Source organism: Anas acuta, chromosome 5 (genome assembly GCF_963932015.1).
Source record: "Anas acuta chromosome 5, bAnaAcu1.1, whole genome shotgun sequence".
Taxonomy (NCBI): Eukaryota; Metazoa; Chordata; class Aves; order Anseriformes; family Anatidae; genus Anas; species Anas acuta.
This window is the reverse complement of record NC_088983.1, coordinates 30625379-30647999: the sequence shown is the minus strand read 5'-3', so window position 1 is coordinate 30647999 and position 22621 is coordinate 30625379. Positions and strand designations below refer to the sequence as shown.

Here is a 22621-nt window from a genome sequence, read left to right as displayed (position 1 = left end):
AGAGAATATTTTCCTGATCAGGTAAAGCCCATATGGACCACATCCTAGTCAGGCCAGCTCCTCCCCGTCCTGCCTCCTGCCTATGAAAGCTGATGTTCTGGATGACACCAAAAATTTAACTTGAAATTTGAATTAAAATGCATCTGAAGAGCAAAGTTCTGAGCTGCAGCCTTAGAATGGGGATACACAACATGCAAGAGATGTTCATCAGCATCTCATTGAAATTAAATAACACGTGCTAAGCTCCAGGCAAGGGTAGCCAGATCACTTCCAGTACTCAAGGTAGCCCTGGCATCTGTCTGCACCGAGTCATGCTCAAGCCACGCTGAACACATCCACCCTATCGTAGTCCTACTGAAAACCCAGTCCCTTCGTATAAAGGTTGGGATGCCTCTCAGCCATCAGAAAGGTTGGCAGTTAGACCAGGAGAGAGATCTCAGCTCTCCCTGTAGCATGGGGATAGGACATGCACTTCCAGAAGGCTTTTCACTGACCCTCCTTATGCACCTCCCTTAGGACAGATGACTTTTAGCTGAGCAGTTATTCGGTGAGACGGGGCCTGAAGTCTCCAAAAGACATTAGATGATCCCAGCTAGCCAGCTTTGACGTAAACAAATGAAAAGAGACCAATAATCTGCACCCAGGGCTTCATAGCCAGCGTTAAGCAGGATGTTTGCTAGTCTTCCCTTGAATTTGCCATTCAGTCTATCCTCAAGCTCCTCCCAGAAGAAAATAAATAAATAAATGAATAAATCAAACCAGCTCTTCACTCAGTTAAAAAGCCAGAAAATTCCCATGTATCTGCTCTACACGTGCCATGTCTACTATGGGTGTCCTTCCAAACTACCTCCACTCTACCATCCTGATTCAGTGAAGATGTATCAGCTATAATAAATAACTCATAAATAAATAAATAATCATTATTAAACAGTTTAATGTTATTTAATAATAAATAAATAATAATATGCACCTTGTAGCACACAAACACCATTGCAGGTGCTCACCAAGCTTAAGACCTTCTCTGTGGCCTGGATCTTGGTGGGTAAGCATACACAGTCTGTCAGGAGCAAGGATATTTTCCCTTCCTTGCTCACGTGTAATATCTCTGTCAATGCCACCTTCCTTACCTTTTCCTTCCCAGTGCCTCCAAAGACCATTCATAACTTTCTGCTCAGTGCATCCAGAGCCATATTCCTACATGCTGTGTTTCCACAGCCACTCGCAAGGCACTGCCCCTCTGGTTTGGGAGCAATTTATCCTCAGTTTACATCTGGTGCATTAGCTGGGCTGCTCGCACGTTGTGCAGTCATAGGATGCCCCCATTAAATGTTTTCTGTTTTCCCTAGGAAAGCTATACGCAGCCCATGGTTATGTGGTGTGTGTATGCAAATTGTGGAATGAAAAAAATCACCTATTTGCTGAGAAATGAGGAATGTGTGCAGCACAGATACCTTGGATTGCCCATTCCCTTTCCCCTGTGCTCTGACTGACCAGATCTGGACTCCAGACTCCTTGGAGCTGTTTTTGCTCAGAGCCTTCCCTGTGCCATGGTCCCCGTCCCCCATGCCCTGCACCATCACTAACAGCTCACTAAAGAATTTTTTGATTTCTGAGTGAGTTTTCACTAAAAGCAATGCAAGCTCCTTATGCTAATTAGAGAAGGTTTTAAAAGCCTTAAAAACCAAACTAAACTAAATAATAATAATAATAAAAATCAATATCAGCAGTTCTTAAGTGTGCATGTGAGAGGCTTTCTGACAGCGGTTTGCCACCAGTGGGACTAGCCACCAGGAAGCTTTGTCCTTCAGTCCTTGTAGGACTATGTGAACATGTTGAACACATTTTGCGTTTATTTGTCCCCGCCAAGCCAGACTTCAAATGTAGCATAATTTGCACATCCTGCAAATTTGATCCCAAAGCTGTCCGTGTCCATCAGGCACTCTGACCTTCTCTCAGGTCTCCTTGGGTCAACAACTCCAACACTCCCTGCCTCATCTGCTTGTCCAGCCAAGAAAGAACAGAGAAAGGACAAAGCAAACACCGCTGGCCCCTTGCAATGCACTGGGAACTGATTTAAAGAAATCATCCATGCCTTCCTGAAACCCAGTTAACAAGAAAAAAACCTTGTCCTCACTCCTCCACCCCTGCAGGCACTTATAGCTAAGTCTGCACAAAGCATTAAAATCTGGGCCACAGATCTGCCCAGCACATTTCCAAACCCTTTGGCTTGGTCAGGATGATGCTGTCACACAGCATCAAGCAGCTCAAGCACCCCTTCTGCCCCTGGTGGCAGTGGCACTGCTAGCAGGGTTAGCATCCTGCTGGCTTGCAGCCACCCATAGCTGCCATCCTCATCCTCCAGACCCAGGGCACTCATCCTGAGCAGCTCCATTTCAGCAAGGCTCTTATTCCTCCTCGGGGTGTTATCAGCTGCCTCCCAGACTCCCTACCTTGGGAATCATACATTTCCTTTTGGCTCTCTTTCCCTTTTCCATTCCTGTGCTTTCGAGGGCATGAGTGTGCTCATTATCAAACACTTCTGTAGCACCTTTCTTTTCCATCTGATGTGGGCTTTCCTCATTTCCAAAAAGATTAAACCTGTGTGCGCACTGCTGTGAGGGTTTTTCTCCTCCTCCCATTCCCTCATTCACTCCATCACACAAACTTTTTCTCTAATGGCCTGTCTCTCCACCTTTGCTCTTTCTTCTCCATAGCCGATCACATCTATTTATTCCTCCCTTTCTGCCTCTGCCTTTCTACCCATTCCTCCCCCTTCCAGCTCCCTCCCTGCCTCCCACACAGACAGCAGCACTGGAGAATAGGCTTTTGTGAGAAACAGGCTTTGTTCCCTCCCTCTCCCTGATGCTATTTCTTTGTTTAACAATTTTTGCCATTTCAGAGAGTTTTCCACTTGCTGGCAGCCAATGAGCTCCTCCCCAGGCTGGGAAGGGGGAGCAGAGACCATGACACCAGCAATTAAGGAGAAAAAGGAACAGACAAACCTTCCAAATTCCTGCAGCCCACAGGCACCACACTCCTCCTGGGCTGGTTCTGGTTCCTGCATTAAGGCCAGGTCAGTGCAGACTGACCAGTTGCAAGGAGCTGGTCCCATCCAAAGCAACAGGGGAAGGCAGAGCTTTCCCTGGCTCCTTGAAGGGCACCTTTTTGCCTCTCCCCCCCCCATCAAATTAGCAAATGCATCTATTCATCTGACTCCTGCATGTGCAGATGAAAGCTGCATCAGTTCTGCACCAAATGGAGCAGATGAGTCACTGCTAGCTTCACCGTGAGGTACCACCGATAGGTTCTGTTATCTCTGCGGAGACCGGCCTCATTCCTGAGCCCTATAATCATCCCCTTGCTATTTCAAATGAGAAGGAAAACCCAGCAGTTTTGCAAGGAGGAGCAGCTGCTGCGGGGTGTGGTGGGAAGCTGCACCCCACAGACATGTGGGGTCAGAGCAGTGCTGAGCACAGGTTCACGCGTGGAGTTTCCCACCCACCCTTCATGAAAAAGCAAACCATTTCCACTGGGTCCCCAAACACCACACTGACTCAGACTGTTGTAGCCTGTCAGCAGGTGACAATTCAGCTGACACAGTGGGGTCATGCAGCTGAATTTATACTTGCGACCAAAAAGGCTGACCCACAAACTCCAGCTGTGCTCTGGTTGAAAACAGCCTCAGAAATAGCTACTGGCCATGCCTGACCTCTAGCAATGCCATGCCAAGAGAGCCACACTTGGCAGAAAAGACCTTAAAAATCCTCAAATCTTCTTCCTTAACCTCCCCTCCAGTTCTTTTTCATCCTGACCTGTCTGAAAAAGAAATGCCTGAAGGTTTGCCTTTTCCAGACAAAGAAGAGGGTGATAAGTACAAAAACCCCATTCTCTCTACTCCTAGCTAAGTAGCATGACCCGTGTTGGCTTTTGGGTGGGGAATTAATTGGGTCCCTAGGGCTAGGCAAGTATTAATGCTTCTCCCTGCCCCATCTCCACTGTCAGCCACCAAACCCCTTAGCCTGGAGCAGCAGAACCATGGCAAGGACCAAGCAGCAGCTCCACACTGCTTGGGCCAGGCATGGCAAGCAGTTTGCTCGGTGCTGGCCAGCGAGGGACAGAGGTCTTCTGTGAGGAGATGAGATGTGCAGCCGAGGCTGCCCACAGTTCCCTTTGAATGATATAGGTGGAAGTGAGCCGAGAGCAGCCAGCGGTGCTGCGGGGATGTGCTGAGCAGCTCCCCTCCTTCCCGAAGCTAAGGGACAGCTCTGAACATGAGAGCACAGCACTCAGAGACCTCATCATATCCTTCAGTTAATTGCTCTTAAACCTGCACGGAAAAACGTTTTCAGTGTGTGAGACAGACGCCGAACACCAATTAGTTTCAAGAGCTTCCCAGACACCGCTGGCAGGTTTTGTAAGCCTCAGCTGCCATACCTGCGTTTGGCCATTTCAGACCAAACCAGATTTCTAAGGAACAGAGAACAGCCCTCTTCTCAAGCAGATCCTCCCTTTGGCGAGTGCAATTTGCACCTGCCAAAAGCAGCTCACAGGACTGAATTACCATCACGGGTTCACGCACCAGCTGGTAGGCGAAGAGCAGGTAATTTTAGCCTGAAGTCTGCAATTTGTTCCTGTGGCAGACTGTGCACATAAAGAGGGAAGTTAGAAATTGGCCACTTCAAAGAGGCACTTGAAAATATAACTTCCCCAAAAGGGGAAAAAAAATCCAAAACAAAAATTGCTCTCTTTGTACTCATTGCTCTGAGTACAAAAGGTAAGGCACCTATGAGATGAAACAGCTGAGGGACCAGGCTGTTAGAAAATGGTGGTGTTTCTGGGGGGGATCAAGTGCTGCCACTGGCTTTGTGTGACCTCTGCACATCCCAAACTCTGTCCTTCACTGCCGCGTGGAAATTCATTCAATGTCATATCAGAGGCTGAGCTCGCCTGTGCAAGACCCTCAATGGAAGAAACCAAGGCCATGTTGAGCATTACCATCACCAAAGAGGTCTTGGCTGAGGTGGCCAAAGGAAAATCAGCTGGAGCACCTGGCTAAGGTCAGCTCATGATGTGCTGATGAAAGAGCCAAATAAAAGGTAGCCTATCCTGGTAGTCTTCCTGGTAAGTCTTCCATAGAGACAGCTGAGGTTACTGGCCTCAGGGCAGTGCTGGTTCATCGCCAGTTGTCATCTTGTAGCAGCAGAAGAAATAGGCTGCGGTCAAGAACATTGCCCTAGAGAAAGGGAGCCCTTCAGAGAGCCATGGGAGTGGGGTTTGGGGTGCCAGTCCTCAGGTCCTGCAGCACAAGACTATTCTTACCTCCCTTTCTTCTCCCCAAAATTGTCCATTGCCAAATCTCCCCATGAACCAAAGTGGCTTGGAGGCGATTTAAGAAAAAGAGGGAGCATGGGCTGAAGTGACCAGCCTGCAGGAAAGAGTAAAGTCCTGTCTATCTCCAGTGAATGTCACATAGGAAAATATCAAAATCTCACCTTCAAAAAAATAAAAATAAAAATAAAAATCAGAAGGATTTGTCCCTCCACAGCTGCTAAAGTCAGGGCTGGAACCACTTCAGATATTTTAAGGTAGAAATTAGAATCAGCTTGCTGACTCACAGCTAGGCTAGCATTACCTTTTTCCCCATGGGATTCACCTTGAAAGCCCACTGGCTCAAACACAGCACCTCTGCTATCCTCTGCGGATGTTGGCTCAGCCAAGAGTTTGTATCAGTCACCAGTGCATCTCACCTCCTCTGGACACCCAAGGAGAAGCATCAGTCACGTCTTCACACTTTTCCTGGGGGTCACCTGAGCCGTTCAGTAGACTTTTGTCTCATGCCCCTGCCTGAGACATCCTAGGAACCCGCTCACCTCTTTCACCAAGGCAGCTTGTCCTCAGCCTGCAATCAAGCCAGACGGCTGGTGTGATGGGGAAGGAACAAACTGGGAAGGAACAAACTGGGAAGGAATAATTGGCCTGTGGGAGGCTGAGCTCATGCAGCAGCTGTGCTCAGCAGGAAGCGAGGAGGCCTCCTTTCCCCTGTTGCCTGCTAAATCATGCACACACGTAGACCTTGGCTCCCTGTAAACACCACTGCACCACCACCACAGGTGGTGGAGATATTTCTGTAGCTTGGTGGAAGGAGGTCCTTCCCCACTGCTCTGCCCATCCATCAGGTTAAAGCCAGCAGCAGTCGTTAAGGCTGGCCTGATGGTTTGTGCTGGATCTGCAAGCGTGCAGAGGGACTCAGTGTGACGTTAGGGAAAAGAGACCAAAGATAGGCAAGGCTTTTTCTCCCATGGAAGTGAAGAGCTGCTGGTGGCTCCAAGGGGACCACACGTGGGATATTGACCTTCTTCTCTAGCCCCTGAGTAATGCAGCCTGGGGACCAGGCACTGTCCCTTGGGCAGTGCCCTGGGGATGTGTGCCTGTTTCCCTGCTGCACTAGGGGGATTCAGCAGGGCTGGAAGGAGCTGGATGCAGCTCTCTGCCCCATCCCAGTCTCCTCCCATGACTCTGGGCAGCTTTTATTTTTCACCCCAGTGCTTCAGCTCACCAGCACCCTATAGCACAAATGGTCCTTCTCCCCCTTTTTGAGCTGTGGCAATAGACACATTAAAGGCAGTGAGGTGCCATACAAGCATCTAAGATAAGCGATGGCAGCGTAGCGTGACTAAGCCTTTTCCTATCTCCAAGAGGTGCCGTGGTGATGGATGAGGTAATGCAGTACCTTTCAGTATTGCCATAAATATTGGAAGGGCTTTACGTCAGGAGTTTGTGTTGTTTGGCTGGCATCTCCCCAGGGAGGTTTTTATCTCTATTTCGGACCCCTGCCGCTGACGCAATGCACAGCAAATGTGATAAAAACGCAGCGCAGATGCAACCGTAGCAGGAATCTCTTCCCAGAGATGCTTTTTAACAGCCCCGGTGCATCACAACCAGGTTGTGCAGGGAGACAGCTGTGCTCGCCAGCCCTCCCAAAGCAAAGCCTCAGAGACAGCAGCGCCAAGTTACAGCAAACGCTGCTGACCCACTTCACTCTGATGAAATATTTATGAGTCCTTTTGCCAACCCGCTGTTTGCTACTCCCCGCATCCCTCCCCTCAGCCCCGGATTAAACATTTCTCTCTCAAATAAGCCCTTTCAATCTTGACGTGGAGAGCGTCAGAGAGCTGAAAGTGTTTTAACAGGCAGCAGCAGCTTCAAATCAAAGCAAAGCCTCTGCTCCACGGCTGCGTCAGTCCTGCGGCTGCACCGAGACCCAAAATCTGATGGCCTTGCTGGATCTGTGCCACACGGGCACGTCACCTTTCCCTGGGAGGACACCCTGGTGCTCAGAAGCTGCATTATACCCAGCACCAAGGCAGGGTATGGGAACAGGAGGGGCTTGCACAGCCCCACAAAGCTGTCCTTGTCCAACATCTGCAAAGGGACCGGGATGCAGAGCTGAGCAACCGAGCAACTGCAGAGAGATGGGGCAGAGCCCCAGCTTGCAGCCCACACACCAGTGTCCTCTCAGAGGATGCCGACACAGCCTGGCCACGCTCCCCACGTGGGTGATGCAGCATTTCAGATCCCCACACAGCCTCCAGACGCAGTGATGAGCCCTGACTCCTGCCAGCACCAGCCCGGGTGCTGATGGATGGTCCCCAGCCTCCACGGGAGATGACATCTGAGCTGAGCATCACTCCTGCAAGCCACACTTGCCCGGATCCCAAAGCTCCGCCAGAACAGACGTGGCAGACATTTTATTCTTGGAGATGGAGGTTTGCACTGAAAAGAGACACAGCATGCTACCTCCAAGGGCTTTATTTTTTTTTATTATTATTATTATTAAAAAAGTATCCAAATCACAGCTCAATCACAATTTCACCCTGTTATCTTCTCTTACCCTGTGTGAAAATAATTCAAAAAGACCTAAAAAGAGGTATAAACCCTGCCCTTCAACCCATAGTGCCAAAAGGAAAGGGAGGCAGGCTGCTGTCCCACCCTGCTCTTCTCTGGGAGCACAGGGGGCTCACCACATGCCTCCTGCCACACCAATTCCCACCCAGGGCACCTTGCAGCCACAAACCCAACCATTTCTCTGTGGCACCATGGGCTGGAGAGCACTTCGTTCAGTACAGCTTCCTGCCCATCACTCTGTTAAAAACGCACAAGCTGCTGCCAAAAAAAAACCCTGACCAAAGCCACTCCCTCCCTCCTCAATCCCAGATCCCAAATGGGCACAGATTGTCCGAAACGCTCACTGCCTGGTGCCCTGCACTGATACACATACAAAACCAAGACAAAACCCTCTTCTCGTGGCCTGACTTGCAGCTGCCCCAGGACATGGTGGGAACAGGGAAAGCAGCACCAAAACAGCACCAAGAAATAAAAGATTTTGTCTTGGACTTTTCACTGCATTAGACCCATTGTGCACCCAACCTGTGCTTCTCCTGCAGGAGAAGTCACACATGGCAAAGCTGTCACCTGCCTGGTCACCTGCCACCAGCCCTCAGATGCAGCTGAAACAGCTGTGCTATCAACCACAGTTTACAGCAAAACCATTTCTAGAATAAGAATCTGAGAATACTTCGCTGTGACTAGGTTGGAAATAGGACTTGTGCTGCAGAGCCCAGCTTTACAGGGTCATGGCACAGTGCACAGACCCCCAGAGAGGGACCGAGATAACCAGAAGAGTTTCAGAGCATTTTGCTTGGCTGTGTTCTGCCCTAGCTTTAACCTGGGGCTTGCATCCCCCTTGGACGTAGAGTCAAACATTGCTTTTCATTTCATATCTCTGTTTCTTCTAATGGAAAAAGACCATAGCTCTTACCATTCAAAACCACAAGCTATTAGAACCCAAGCCTTTGCTTGCAAGGCTGAGCACCGCTCACCCCAAGACCCAAGTCTGGGGGGAACAAAGGAGGTGCTTTCCAGCCAGGATGGTTTCCTTCCACAGCATTATTTGGCAGGACACGGGTTGAAGCCCTGGGAGCAGTTTCAAGGGGGAGCAACTCAGGAGATGCAGCAGAAGATGCTCAGCCAGCGATGTAGACCTCAGCCATCACCCCACCAGCCTGACGGGCACACTTCTGGGCTCATTCTGCTGAAACTTGTGCCCTTGATCTGTGAGACCAAAGCCTTCATCCCAAACTGCTGTAGCATGCCCATATCCTACCCTGGGCAGCTCCCCATGTCTCAGCTTTCTGCCATACTACACTGGCTTTGCAATGCCATCTCAGGAATAACCTTGTGGTGGGGTCAGCAAATGTTTTCTGCCTCCTTGCCACCGCTGAGAGAACAGCGGACACCTTGCTGCCCCCACCACAAAGCCCAGTTTTTCACCTTGAACCTTCCAGCACTTGAGAAGCTGCCTTAGCCGAGAGGACAGGTGTTTCCAAACCAAGGTGCTACCCCCTTAGGAACCAGGAGTTAGCACCCGAATGCAAAAAGTCTGATTTCCTAACAAATCACCCAAGCGCATTCAACTCCTCCAAGCTTTGCAGTTCTGCCTTTCTGGATTTTATTTGTGTGTGTGTGTGGTGTGCAATGTGCCAATGGTGTGTGTTACCTTCCCAGTGCTGCTGTTAAGGCCCCATCCTGACAGTCAGCAAGTACCATTTCTTACTCAAATGCAACAGAGAAGCAGAAAAGAAAAAAAAAAAAAAAAGGTGTGTGGGGGGGGCTGCCTCTGGCACAGTAAAATATCCCCAGGCACTGCAGTAAGCAGCAGCAAATTTGACAGCTCTCTTAATCTTATGGGCACCCTGACAAATCCTTCTGATGGATGCGGGACTGCACCAGGTTCTCCTGCCATCACCCTCTTTGCATCTCAGCTGTGGCCAGTAAAGAGATCACAGACGTGCGAATGCAGATCTGCATGAGCAGAGCCAGGTCCGAATCTCACGGCCTGCAGATCTGCAGGCATCAGCCTAAAAGCTGTTGCTTTGCAGCTGAAACGTAAGAAGCCACTGCAGGCGGATGGGGGATAATTCAGCAGAGACCTTCTGGGGAGGCTCCTGGCACCCTGCGGGGAAATGCCCTCCACCAAAACCCGAGCATTCTCCTCTCCCTCCCTGCCACCTGCAGAAGCTGGATAGGATCAGGGGAAGGACACCCCAAGTACATCCTGCATAGAAAGGCTTGCTCAGAGCTCTCCTACCCCTATCCCCCCCCACCACAGATGGGGCCAGCACACCCAGGCAAGCCCACGGTCGTGGCTGTCTGCCAGCCAAGGGATGAATACATGCATTCAGAGGAATTCTGGATTTTTCTCCCACTGTTCTGCAGCAATACCGTGGGTGAGGGGCTAGTTTTAGGTGCAGTGGCTAAGGGAAGATGGAAGCTGCTGAAGGTCACAGCTGTGAAGGTCAGACTTTGGAGGTCAGTCCCGAGACGGAGCAGGGAGCTCCATCCAGCCCCGTCCATCCTCCCTCTCCCAACAGCATCCTGCCCAAGCCCCACCCAAGAAAACTGGGCTGCCACCAGGCTTCTTCCTATCACCCCACCGCTGAAGTTTTCCCAGGCTGACCTTGATTCCCAAATAAAAATCAGGTTCCTTCCCCCACCTGATGGTCACTGAGACCCCGCACAGGAGCAGGGAACAAATCAACAGGTCAGTGCAAACACATGGGGCACAGATGCGCACAGGGGCAAGGACAGACCAACATTCCCAAGACACCCCCCTTGCATTTCATGCCTGCTGTACACACTGTGAAGCCCAGGTGTCCTCCTCCCCCTGCTCATTTGGTGCGCTCTTCTCCCCAGAGCCTGAAATAGGCAGCCTTGCCACTCCGCTCTCCATTTTGTGCTTATTTTATTTATTTTGGGCAGGCTTTCCTTTGTAAAAGGCTTTCCAGCACAGAGCAGGGGAATATATCAAAGGCTATCCATTTGTAACCAGAGATGTTTGTCCCCCCTGTTGTCACCCACCCCAAAAAAAAAACACAGCACAGAAAAGGAGGCTGCAGCAGCGCTCGCTTTGCATAGCCTCCTGCCTCAGGACTGCAAGAGATTAAACACGCTTTTAACGCATCGACACAGAGCGAAGGGCGAACGAATGACACCGTGCGGGCGGACAGGAGAGGAAACCCAGCTGGAAGCCTGCTGAGAGCCTTCCAGGGAGGTTTGCAGTTTTCCTGCCGAGACTGAAGCGCCGCAGCGACCTCCTCCCGCCTGTACCATTTCCGGGACACGGCCGGCTCTGGTTTTCCATGCCCGGAGCCAGCTCTGCCTCCGGAACAGCACCAGGTCCCCAGCCTCCATCCCGGGGCTGCAGCCTCCCCGGAGGCTGGAAGCAAGGAGCCTGGTCGTGGTGAGGCCAGCCTGGCGCATCGCTTGGAGGCTGCGGCAGGTACGCGGAGGCCGGCGGGCTCTGCCTTTGCGGAAATGCCTCCTCCTCTGGCTGCCTGACCTTCAGGGAGCAGGAGGATGGTGCGAGGAAGGGGGCTGCTCGCAGCCCCTCGCTGCTTTGGGTTAAAAACATCGTTATTTGTTAACAGGGAGAAAAAAAAACAGGCGGGCAGGCGCTCTCGCTCCCGGCGTGGCAGCCCTTGGCCTCCGTCGCACGCAGCTGCAGAGAGGAGGACACTCACCTTGAGCAGGTAGATCTGCGTGGCTGTGTCGCTGAGCCACCCCGCAGCACAGACACCGCACAGCTCTCGGCTGATAGCCAGGGACCCCAGCAGCTCTGCCCCCTCCCCAGTGCTGGTGGGCATGGGGGAAAAAGCAGCAGCAGCAGCAGCAGCAGCAGCAGCCCTTACCTCCTGTCCTCCGGCCCTACGAGTCGCACCTCGCAGCTGGCTCTTGCGCAGAGAAGAGGGAGGGAGGCAGAGGAAAGGGGGGGTTGGAAAAAACTTGGGAGTTTCCCACAATGCAGCTCTGCAGACCGCAGGAAGATGGAGAGCAGGGGAGGGGGGAGGATGCTCCAATAGGGCAGGAAGGGCTGGGACTGTGGAGGGGGACAGGATGACAGGGAGGGTGGGGGGAATGAGGCATGCCAGCTCTGTCCCACACCCACATTTCTCAGGGCTGAGCAATCTGGGGCTGTCCCTGCAGCAATGAGCACCTTGCCTGCTCCACCAAACCCCGCCTGGGTTTGCAGCAAGTTGTAGCCACAAACAGGGGGAAACGTACTGGGCAGAATGGGAGGGGGGCAGCCTGGTAATCTGGGATGTTTCTGTGCATGGAGAGGGAGGGGGGGAGGATCTGGGGGCTTACAGCGCCAGGATAATGGATTTCTGAGAATGATGATCCCACAAGGGGTGGCAAGCTATATTGCTAGAGATGCCGTGCACAGGGCAGGGGAGGAAGCTAAAACACTGCATAACGGGGTGGGTTTGTGCCAGCTCTTCTTCCCTTCTCCCTGAATCCTCCCAGGCTAAAAGCAAGTCGTCATCATCATCATCGTTGTCCCTCTCTGCTGCCCCAGCCCCCACCTCCTCCAGCCACAGTCCTCACATTCACATCTCTGGGGTCAAACCTTGCTTTTACCCATGGCCAGGTCCTGGGACTATCTACAGCTCTTTTGGCTTGATTTGTTTAGGAAATAAGGGTGCAGTATTTGTCCATCTTTCTCCATACAATTACGGAGGACCCACTGACCAGCTAAATGTGATTTTGCAGGGAGCCTGTGCATCTTAAGAGACTGTACTGCTGCAAGAGGGGCCAATGTGCACAGGTTGGCTATGCTGGTCTGCATCTCAGCTATATCAAAATACCCAGACTGCTTAAATCCCACTTTAAAGAAAAAAACATCTGCCCACATTTGAAGCAAACATAAAACAAATAGCAGGTGAGTGTAAGAGGAAGCAGAGTGCCAGCACAGCAAGCAGTGCTTCAGCTCAAGATGCAGCAAGGTGAAAGCAGCTCCTTCAAGGTCAGATGGAAACTGGAACCGTAAAAACCATGCTGATGATTTTTCCTCCTCCCCTGGGCTCACAGCATGCAGGGACAGGAACATCCCTGGCTCTGGGGAGCCCCTGCTGCAAGCTCCACTGCTGTGCCTGGGAGCACAGGGGCTCAGCAGCAGCAGCATCCTCAGGAAGGAGCAGGATGAGCCCTGGGCTTCCTGAAGGATGCAGTTGTTCCCAGACCTATTTGATGCCCAGTGAGCTGGAGGATGGCACAATAGGAAGCTCTGAGCAGGGCATCCAGGCTGGGTGGGTACAGCAAAAAGGAGCTTGTATGTACCCTTGTTTTTAGTGCTGTCTGCTGTATGGATTTTAATTCTGTATTATAGGTAGCTTATAAAATTATTTTAGGTTAGAAAAGAGCCTTGAGATCATCAAATTCAATCATCGTAACATTGCCAAGTCTACATCTTTTCCTTGAACCTCTCAGGTGTATATTTAATCTTATTTTTAGTCTGTTTCTGGGAGGGGAGTTGTATCTATGCTACAGGAATTTTTTCTCGTCTGAACTCCAGGAAAGGCCTTAGCCCTATCTTGTAACCTCGCTTTTAATCTTCTACCTAATCCTACTTCCTGCCTGGACCTTAGGCCTGTGCTGTAGGTTTCATGTAGTAACTGTAGTACTTCATGGCATAACTGGCTAGCTCTGCAATAACCATATGGATAAGCATTTTACCTCTAGTGTGTATTATGATTACAGTAATTGACAAAACCTTTCAAAAATTCAATTAACTGGTTAGCAGGATGTATTAAAGGGTACAAAGCAGCATTTCTCTCAGTCTCTGTTCTTTAAAAAGCTTTTCTGGATGCCTCCCCCTAACCTTTTGAAAATGATGGATGGTTCCCCCTCCATACCCAGTTAGCCATGTGTTTGTTGTTACCATGAGCAAGATTATAATCATTGTAATTGCATGTATGTATATGCTTAATCCACAATTCTGTCCTTGATTAAATACTTCTAGCACTTAGCTTTCTCTCTCTCTATTTCAAACTTTTTTTTTCTTGTTTGATTCCTTCCCCTACGCCATTCCCAAATTCTTCCTGCATCTGCCTTGTTTAAGGGACCATTATAGGATTTCGCATCTCTGTCACTATTCTAGCTGCTTCACTGCAACTTCTTGTCCCTTGAGGCTGATCCTGTAAATGAATAAACCCACCAACATCATCATGTTATTATAATTTTAGAGTATTTTTCTGACGCTGTAGCAGACTCTCCAGCCTGGGTGGATCCATCCATGCCATGATTCTCTGGGTTCCCTTGAGAGCTGTAACAGTTCTTATTCTCGGATCCTAAATTATTATTATTGCATTAAGGAGTTAGACCAAGCTAAGCAAGACCACGTCAGGGCACAGGTTAGATATCTAATCATGAAAAATCCTATTGCAGGAATTACTGACTACCCTAGTTAAAATGAAATAAAACAAAGCTCCAGACAGGTAAAATCTGGCAGCTAAGGCATGTTTAGTTACCTCAACAGCTAGTGGCCTGGTTTGTGAATCAGTGCTGTGTTCACCTTTCTCCATCTCTCATCACCTACCAAAGGCAAGTTATCCAGAGATAACTTGCAAGAGTCCAGCAAGGATGCTGCAAGCCCTCCCGTGTCTCAAGACTGCAGCAGTTAAACTGAGCCAGCTGATCTGGCTTTTTAAAATATTTTAGTATTGTTTTTAGTCTTTCCATGTGCTTTACCATGCATTACATATATCTTCTTTCCATTATCTTTCTGAGCTTATCAGAAATCTCATTTTCATTTACTGCCACATGCTTTCTATCTCCCTTTCTCCAGCCACACCTCCCTATTTTATTCCATTATTAAAATATAAATTAAAAAAAAAAAAAAATCACAGTCCAAGAAGAGATGCAAAGTGTTCTGCTTAGATGTTTCTTCTCTTAATAACGTCTGTACTCTTAGTGGGCGTGAGATTTTAATAGTTTCCATGCTACTTGGTCTCCTATTCTATTAATAGTAGCACAGAGGATTATTTTTCCCTGCTCATATCTAGTGTTTTCATAGATGAAGTGTACCTTTGGTTTATTACCAGTACACCTGCACCCACAGCCAATGACTGCAGCTGGCTTTTTTTCTCAACAGCGTGATCTGCAGCTTGTTCAGACAGGGCAGGAGTGAAATCTGGTCATTGTAAGGTCTGTATGGTAACTCTTCTACCAATTAATATTAATTAATTAATACCAAATAATATTAATGCCTACTGCCTGGGCAACTGAAAGGACAACTACCTGAAAGGACATTGCAGTGAGGAGCATGTAGGTTTCTGTTCTCAGGTGACAAGTTATTGGACATGAGGAAGCAGCCTCAAGTTGTGCCAGGGATGATTTAGATTGGATGCCAGGATGAATTTCTTCACAGAAGGGGTTGGTAGGCATTGAAACGTACTGCCAAGGGAGGTGGTGGCCTGCCCCTGGAGGTATTCAACACATGGTTTAGTGATGGACTTGGTAGTGTTAGGTGATGGTTAGGCTTGATCTTAAGGGTCTTTTCCCCTTATATTATAATTAATTTTTCACCTCTCTAGAACCAACTGATGGGGAAGTTCCTATTGAAATTTCCAGCACTGGCTGTTTTGGTGCAGGGGCTTTTAGAGCAGCATTTTCCCACTACTTTGGTGCATCATCATGTCCCTTGCTCCACCTCCACTCCAGAGGCTTAACCAGTAACTTCCATGATGGTCTGTGTCCTGGTTTCAGCTGGAATAGAGTTAGTTTTCTTCCCCACAGCTGGTATGGTTATGTGTTTCAGGTTAAGAATGAGAATAATGCTATAACACACTGATGTTTTAGTTCTTTCTGAGCAGTGCTCATACAGGACCAAGGACTTTCCAGCTTCTGGGGCTGCTCTGCCAGTGAGGAGGCTGGGGGTGCACCAGGAGCAGGCAGGGGACAGATCCAGGACAGCTGACCCACACTGGCCAGAGGGACATTCCACGCCATACGGCATCATGCTGAACAATAAAACTGGCGGGGTTGTCTGGGGTGGGTGGCGACACTGCTTGGGGCTGGGCTGGGCATCAGTCAGCAGGTTGTGAGCAATTGCACTGTGCATCACTTGCTTTGTATACTATTTTATCATTATTATTATCATTATTTTCCCTTCCTTTTCTGTCCTATTATCTGCCTTTATCTCAACCCATGGGTTTTCACCTTTTCTTTCTGATTCTCTCCCCCATCCCACTGTGGGGGTGGGGAGACATGAGTGAACAGCTGTGTAGTGCTCAGCTGCCTGCTGGGTTAAACCACAACAGCCTGCTGATACCAGCAGAGTTATGGGCACATTGCCGTTATAAATTAAATCCCCCTAACGGTGTTCTGAGTCGGGTTTTATCAGAAAAAGCTTTGATTTCATGCAAACCTTAACCATTCTTGCACCTCTCTCTTCCTGTCTCACCAATGGCAATTCCAAGCCAGGGCTTGCGCTAATTGTGCCTCTTCCAAATGGACTTCAAATCCTGTTTCATCTTTTAATTTTAAAAGCTGGATAACTCTTGCTTCTTCTACAGCTCTGGTTGCTGGAGTAGAATCCATATAAGATGGTGATTTTCCTTTATTCTTTGGAGACAATAGCTTGAACAGGTTTCTCAAGAAAGCCTGGGTCCTGCAAGTATGTTGGGAAGCCCCTGTGGTGCCACCGCAGGGTTTTAATCCCTTCTGTCCAAATGCAAGAACAACACTGAAAAAAATATTCTTCAATAAGTGGGATGGTGGCAAAATGGTTGGATTTATAATGGAAAACCAGCTGTTGTCCTCTGGTAACTTAGCAATAACCACTGGCACACTTGCTAAAAGAGGAGCCGTTCTCATGGTGAACGTGTTTATTTGGCAGTACTCCACCGCTGTTTGCCAGGATTTTCTGTCAGCCTTGCTAATGGATCACAGTGAAAAATCAGGTTTATAATTTCTATAAAAAACAACAACATTGTTTTCAAAATTTCTTAAAAATTTCACTCAGAGCAGTCTCATCTTCTTTAGGACCACACGTATTTGTCCAGAGGACTGGCAGGTGCCATTACTTCAGCTTTGGTACCAGATTTTCCACCTGGGATTGATCCTCCGAGGATGGCTGTTTCCAGTACTCTGTATCTGTCTCTGTTACAGCTTGTTTCTGTCATTTGACCCTTTATGATGGCCTTTTCCTGTTTTCTGCATTACTTATACAAAAATCCATCTCTTCTGATGTGCTACCACTACCATTGCCATTTCCAGCCGCCCCCTACTCCACTGCTTTGTTGTTTGCCTCCCTTGTTACTGAAAGGTTTCCTCTGCTGCACCTCCCTGCCCAGGAGAGCTGTTAGGTGAGGACAACAGCCGCTGTTGTTCCCAGCTTCTTTTTCCTTTCTGTCCATACATATCACCCAAATAACCAACTTCCCTAGCAGCCCCCAGTCTAATTCTCCATTTTGCACAGCTATTTTTACTTTCTCTATCCTAATCTCTTTTGGCAATCATCTAAACTCAGTTTTACACTTCCTGTGATCAGATCCGCCTTGTGAGGTCCCCCTTGCTCCGAGGTGGAAACCGCAGTATGCAGCAGCAACCCCCTGCAGCTTCCTTCTGCTTCCAGCTGCTGTGGGGCCAGCACAGAAGCCCCCAGCTGTAGAAGGGGCCAGCAGCAGGGGCCCAGCCCTCCCTGCCCGTGTCCCTGTGTGCAGCCCGGTGCTGGGGCAGGAGGAAGTGTGTGCCGGGTGCGCAGGCGCTGCTCAAAACTGACACCCTGTTTATATGCATCATTGGGCATTGCCCGGGCCCTTCCGGCACGTCCCCGCTGCAGGAGGAGCGCGTGGTGGCACGGCTCGCTGGGGACCAGGGGTTTGCCTGTCACCGCCCAGCACCAGCCCCACATGCTGCCAGGCTGAGCGCTGCTCTGCTCTCGGCTCTACAGTGCCCGCAGTGTCCTGGCCAGCCAGGTGGGCACAGCCCTGGGGAAAGCACAGGTTGGTCTCCATGGCTTGTACCTCCAGTGCTGCGCCACGCCACTGGGTGACATCCTGGGTACTTGTCCCCTAGGGTTTGCTGCCTTTCTGCGTAGGTGTTTCTCCTCTGGAATCTCTGAGCCAGCATCTATCCCCGTCTCAGCAACCTTTCTGCATATCCAGCTGTGAGTGAAGTTCACACCACTACCCCTACCCTGGCACTTTCTGAATGGCTGTGAGACTGAGTCTTCAGTACCAGCCCAGCTGCTTTTAGTGCTTACATGTTCTCAGGCATGTCCCAGAACGATTGGAGGAGAGCGCTGACTTCCAAGCCTTGTTTTTTTTTGCAGGTGATTTTCCACATCCTGTGATGGCGGGGGAAGGGAGTGCATTCACTGTCCTCTTAGGTGCACTGGAAGGTCTCACACTTGAAGGCTTCCAAGAGTTCAAGACAAAGTTGTCCCATGTTCATACCAAAAGAGGCTGGAACATCCCTGAGGATGCTCTGGTGGAGGCCACGCACCCTTCCACGCTTGTTAACTGCATGGACAAGAGCTATGGGGAAGATGCTGCCATGGACATTGCCATTGGGTTGTTTGAGGAGATGAACCAGAGAGACCTTGCTGAAAAAATCCTGGATGAGAAGGTGAAGGGTAAGGAACTGGGGTAAACTCTGATTTTCTTTGTCTTTTGAGTGCTGGAGACAGATAAAAGTGTGTAAAAGAGCAGGTTTCAGCTCTGTGATGAGACTGGAGAGGTGAAGGTGTCCCACTGATCCTGCCAGGTTCCCACTGCTCCCTTCCCCTTAAGGGAGCAGTGGGACTAGCAGCAGAGAGATGAGCAAGGCAATAAGGATGGGGGTGCCTGGAAGGGGCAAGTGGTGCTTCTTCAAGCAGTTCTTGCAGCCCAGAAGACCTAGGTTGCCAGCTGGGCTCCTAGCTGGGGACACGGGGGGACACTTTGGGGACATTCCCATTAGAACGCAGAAAATAAAGGCGGTTTGATGGGTGGCACGTAGGAAATGCGTAACTGAATTTTGCATTGAGGAGAGCATTGAAACAAATGTCCCGTGCTGTTGGTGTGTCAGGAGCACAGTCGTGCTGGTCAGGAAGTTTGGCTCACTTTGGCACTGACTCTGCTTCTCTCTGGTGTAGAGTACAAGCAGAAGTACAGAGAGCACGTGGCCAGAGAGTTCCTCCAGTACAAAGAGGTGAACTCCTGCCTGGGGGAGAACCTGTCCGTGAGCAGCCGCTACACTGCCCTGACCATCACCAAGAAGCCTTGGAGCCAGCGCGGAGGAGAGCCTGAAGGTGCAGATGTCAGCTGGGGATGTGCCGACACCACCAGTGCTGTCACTGCGCAGACACTGTTTAAACCTGATGAAGATGGGCAAACACCACAGACTGTGGTGCTGGTGGGCGCCCCAGGCATGGGGAAGACGATGATGGTCAGGAAGATGATGGTGGAGTGGGTGGAAGGGGCCCTCTACATGCAGTTTGACTATGTCTTCTGCATAGACTGCAAGGAGCTTTCCCTTTCCAAGCAAGTGAGTGTGTTGGACCTGGTTTCAAAATGCTGCCCTCACCAGCGAATACCAGCTGGAAGTATCCTGGACAACCAGGAGAAGGTCTTGTTCATCTTCGATGGCTTCGAGGCCCTGGGGTTCCCTTTGGCTCAGCCCAAAGACGAGCTGAGCTCTGACCCCAGGGAAGCAAAGCCACTGGAAACCACGCTGATGAGTTTGCTCAAGAGGACTGTTCTCCCTGCATCCTCTTTGCTCATCACCACAAGGCCAATGGCTCTTCAAAACCTGGGGCGGTGCCTGGAGGGTGAGTGTTACGTGGAAATCTTGGGCTTCTCGGCAGCTGCAAGGGAGGAGTATTTCCACAGGTATTTCAAGAATGACAATAAAGCAGATGTGGCCTTCAGGTTCGCCAGGGGAAATGAGAGCCTCTATAGCTTGTGTGTCATCCCCATCATGAGCTGGACCATCTGCACCATCCTTGAGCAAGAGCTTTACAAGAAGAACAACATTCTTGAGTGCTCCAAGGCCACCACGTGGATGGGCATGTTCTACCTCTCCTGGTTAATGAAGTGCAGAGGCAGCAATGCCCAGCAAGACCTGCAGCAGTTCCTGCACAAGCTTTGCTCCTTGGCCGCTGATGGTATCTGGAAACACAAGGTCCTCTTTGAGGAAAAGGAAGTCAAGGACTGTGGCTTGGACTGGCCAGACCTTCTCTCCCTCTTCCTCAATGAGAAAAGCCTGAAAAAAGGCATAGACCAAGACAATGTCTACAGCTTCACACACCTGCACCTCCAGGAGTTTTTTGCGGCTATGTTTTATGTCCTGGATGATGATGAGGAAACTGTCAGCGACCCAGAGGCCCTTAAAAAGAATGTAAATACATTGTTAGAAAGCTACAGCAAATCTAGGAAGGATTTGAACTTAACAATTCGGTTCCTGTTTGGTCTGGTAAACCCCAAATCAATAGAGTACGCAGGTGAAAGAATCGGGTGCAGAATTTCACCACGAGCTCGGGAAGATCTTCTGAGGTGGCTTCAGACAAGACACAGAGGCCTTTCCCATCCCAGTGAAGCATTGATGATTAAGGAGTTGGACACTTTCCATTTTTTGTTTGAGATGAATGAAAAAAGCTTTGTGCAGAATGTGTTGGGATGCTTCACGGGAATAGATCTGCATGACATCAAGCTGACGCTATACGACCAGATGGCTCTTTGCTTCTGCATCAAGCAGTGGGATGGACTGGACAGTGTCACCCTCCGGAGCTGCTCCTTCCACCAGCAGCAGTGCAGGGAGGAGCCGGCCACAGTCTTGCCTGGGTGAGTACCACCACTCCGCTCCAGTGGCCAAAATGACAGAGATTTCCCCTTCTCCATCTCAAAGGAGGGTTTTGGAAGCTGAAACTGTGAATGCTTCTTCCCATCCAAACACCACTATGTCTCTTCCCTAGTGGTTTAGTCCCTTGGTGGAAGGTTTTACTTATTCTTGGGGAGAATCTTGCGAGATTATGGACATACCTGTCCTCTCGTTCCCAGGCAGCACCCACGGCAGGAGGAGCTGCGCTCTCCTCTGCACCCACTCTGCCAGGCACTGGGGCACGCGGGCAGCTCGCTGCAGAACCTCAGGTACGGAGCCTGCCCCTGGGCGCTGGGTGGCCACCTCCATCTGTCCCTTCTCAGGGGGTGCTGATGGGGAAGGGCTGGACCCCATGCGGGAGGGTGGGGGCAGCATCTCCACGCTTGTGTCCAACCATGGGGTGGGTGGTGGCGGTCCCTCCTTGCTGGCTGGCTGGCTTCTCTGCTGCTCTCCCCGCAGGCTGCAGTGGTGTGGATTGACAGAGGGTGGCTGTGAGGCCCTGGGGACTCTGTTGGCCACTCACCCCAGCCTGGCCTGCCTGGAGCTGGGCGATGGAGCATTGGGCGACAGCGGCGTGCGGCTGCTCTGCACCGGGCTGCGGCAGCCTGGCTGCCACCTGCGCATCCTACGGTGAGCGGCACTGGGAACGCTGTGTCCCCGGCAGGTCCCTGTGGACACATCCCAGGCTGGGGGAGCAGAGGGCTGGGGATGTGCCCAACAATATCCTGCAGGCTGGCCTTGTCCCTCTGTCCCACTGACAGAGGGCTGGGGGTGGACACCGCAGTGGGGTGTGGCATGGGAGGACCGGCGCTGATGAGGCTCTCTCCTGCAGGTTGCGGTACACCCGCCTGACCAGCGCCTGCTGCCAGGACCTCGCTGCAGTGCTGGGCACCAGCCCACACCTGGAGGAGCTGGACCTGTCCTTCAACATGGGGCTGCGGGATGATGGAGTGCAGCTGCTGTGCGAGGGGCTCCGGCATCGCGCCTGCCAGCTGCGGGTGTTGCGGTAAGGGCACGCAGCTCTGGCTGTGCTCCTGTGCAGCCCGAGCAGCTCCAGCACTGCCGCTACATCCTCACCGCTGCTGTCTCTCCTTGGACCTGCAGGCTGGGGAGCTGCCACCTGACGGGCAGCTGCTGCCAGGCCCTGGCCACGCACATTGGGGAGAGCTGCAGCCTGAGCTGCCTGGACCTGAGCGACACCGAGCTGGGAGCCGGGGCAGTGCTGCTGCTGCGGCAGCTCAGGCATCCTGCCTGCCCGCTGCAGGCACTGGGGTGAGCCCTGCCACGCGTACCCTGGGGAGACTCTCAGGTGCCCCCCTCACCTCCGGTACTGAGGCTTCTTCTTTCCTTCCAATGCCAGGCTGAGTGTGTCGGCGCTGAACCAGGACGCACTGCAGGAGCTGGTTGCACTGCGAGCGCTGAAGCCCAGCCTGAAGATCGGAGACCTCCTGGAGCACGACACCCCACAGGAGGGAGCTATGTCCCGACTACCCTTCCAGCGGGGGGTCTGGGAAGGCAAGGGGAGGCTGGGGGTGCGGAAGACACTCCTCTCCTCTAGGGTGGCTCCTCCCAGCAACAGAAACCACTGCTGACTCAATTATGGATACAGGGGAAGAGGAAAAACCTGTGACGTGCTGTGCCCTTCGCTCAGCCTGTTCTCCTGGTGGGGAGAGCATGCAGCTCTAGGGCCAAAGGAAGGCCCCGGAGCAGGGCCCTGGGCTCTTCCCCATCCTTCCTGCCTGCCCAGAGCCATGGGGACGTGCCTGCGGGCCCAGGTCTACCCCATGGACCTAAGGGACAGAAGATGGACCCGTGAGAGACAGAGACACAGAATGGTTCTGGTAGCGAGGTTCCAAGCACTTGGGGGCTTTAATGGGAAGGAATGCTGCGCAGGGAAAGGCCATGCTGAAAAACTTCACAA

The 22621-nt window shown here is 51.0% G+C and overlaps 2 protein-coding genes across 6 annotated transcripts in view; one reads left to right on the top strand and one right to left on the bottom strand.

Annotated features, from left to right (window-relative positions):
• Nucleotides 1-11941, bottom strand: part of CEND1 (cell cycle exit and neuronal differentiation 1) — a 17752-nt gene extending 5811 nt beyond the window's left edge. Inside the window, exon 1 of one of the 3 annotated variants that reach the window (XM_068685584.1) lies at nucleotides 11748-11941. The gene's annotated coding sequence lies outside the window, so the exon portion shown is untranslated. The other 2 variants (XM_068685585.1, XM_068685586.1) reach the window with 2 other exon arrangements.
• LOC137858064 (NACHT, LRR and PYD domains-containing protein 12-like) lies at nucleotides 10965-22621 on the top strand. 3 transcript variants are annotated; one of them, XM_068685485.1, is made up of 9 exons: nucleotides 10966-11338; nucleotides 11487-11588; nucleotides 18173-18475; nucleotides 18977-20663; nucleotides 20880-20969; nucleotides 21160-21330; nucleotides 21533-21706; nucleotides 21805-21972; nucleotides 22061-22621. In XM_068685485.1, the coding sequence occupies exons 3-9, from the start codon at nucleotides 18193-18195 to the stop codon at nucleotides 22290-22292; spliced, it is 2805 nt and encodes a 934-aa protein (XP_068541586.1). In that variant the 5' UTR covers nucleotides 10966-11338; nucleotides 11487-11588; nucleotides 18173-18192; the 3' UTR covers nucleotides 22293-22621. The 3 variants fall into 3 exon arrangements, with proteins under 3 accessions (XP_068541588.1, XP_068541586.1, XP_068541587.1); XM_068685487.1 differs by lacking the exon at nucleotides 11487-11588 and having other exon boundaries at nucleotides 10965-11338; XM_068685486.1 differs by lacking the exons at nucleotides 10966-11338; nucleotides 11487-11588 and adding an exon at nucleotides 17637-17843.

Coding starts and splice junctions, on each gene's coding strand:
- LOC137858064 (XM_068685487.1), top strand. CDS start 18,193: ATGGCGGGGGAAGGGAGTGCATTCACTGTCCTCTTAGGTGCACTGGAA. Junction 18,476..18,976: donor CCTGGATGAGAAGGTGAAGG/GTAAGGAACTGG, acceptor TCTCTGGTGTAG/AGTACAAGCAGAAGTACAGA. Junction 20,664..20,879: donor CCGGCCACAGTCTTGCCTGG/GTGAGTACCACC, acceptor TCTCGTTCCCAG/GCAGCACCCACGGCAGGAGG.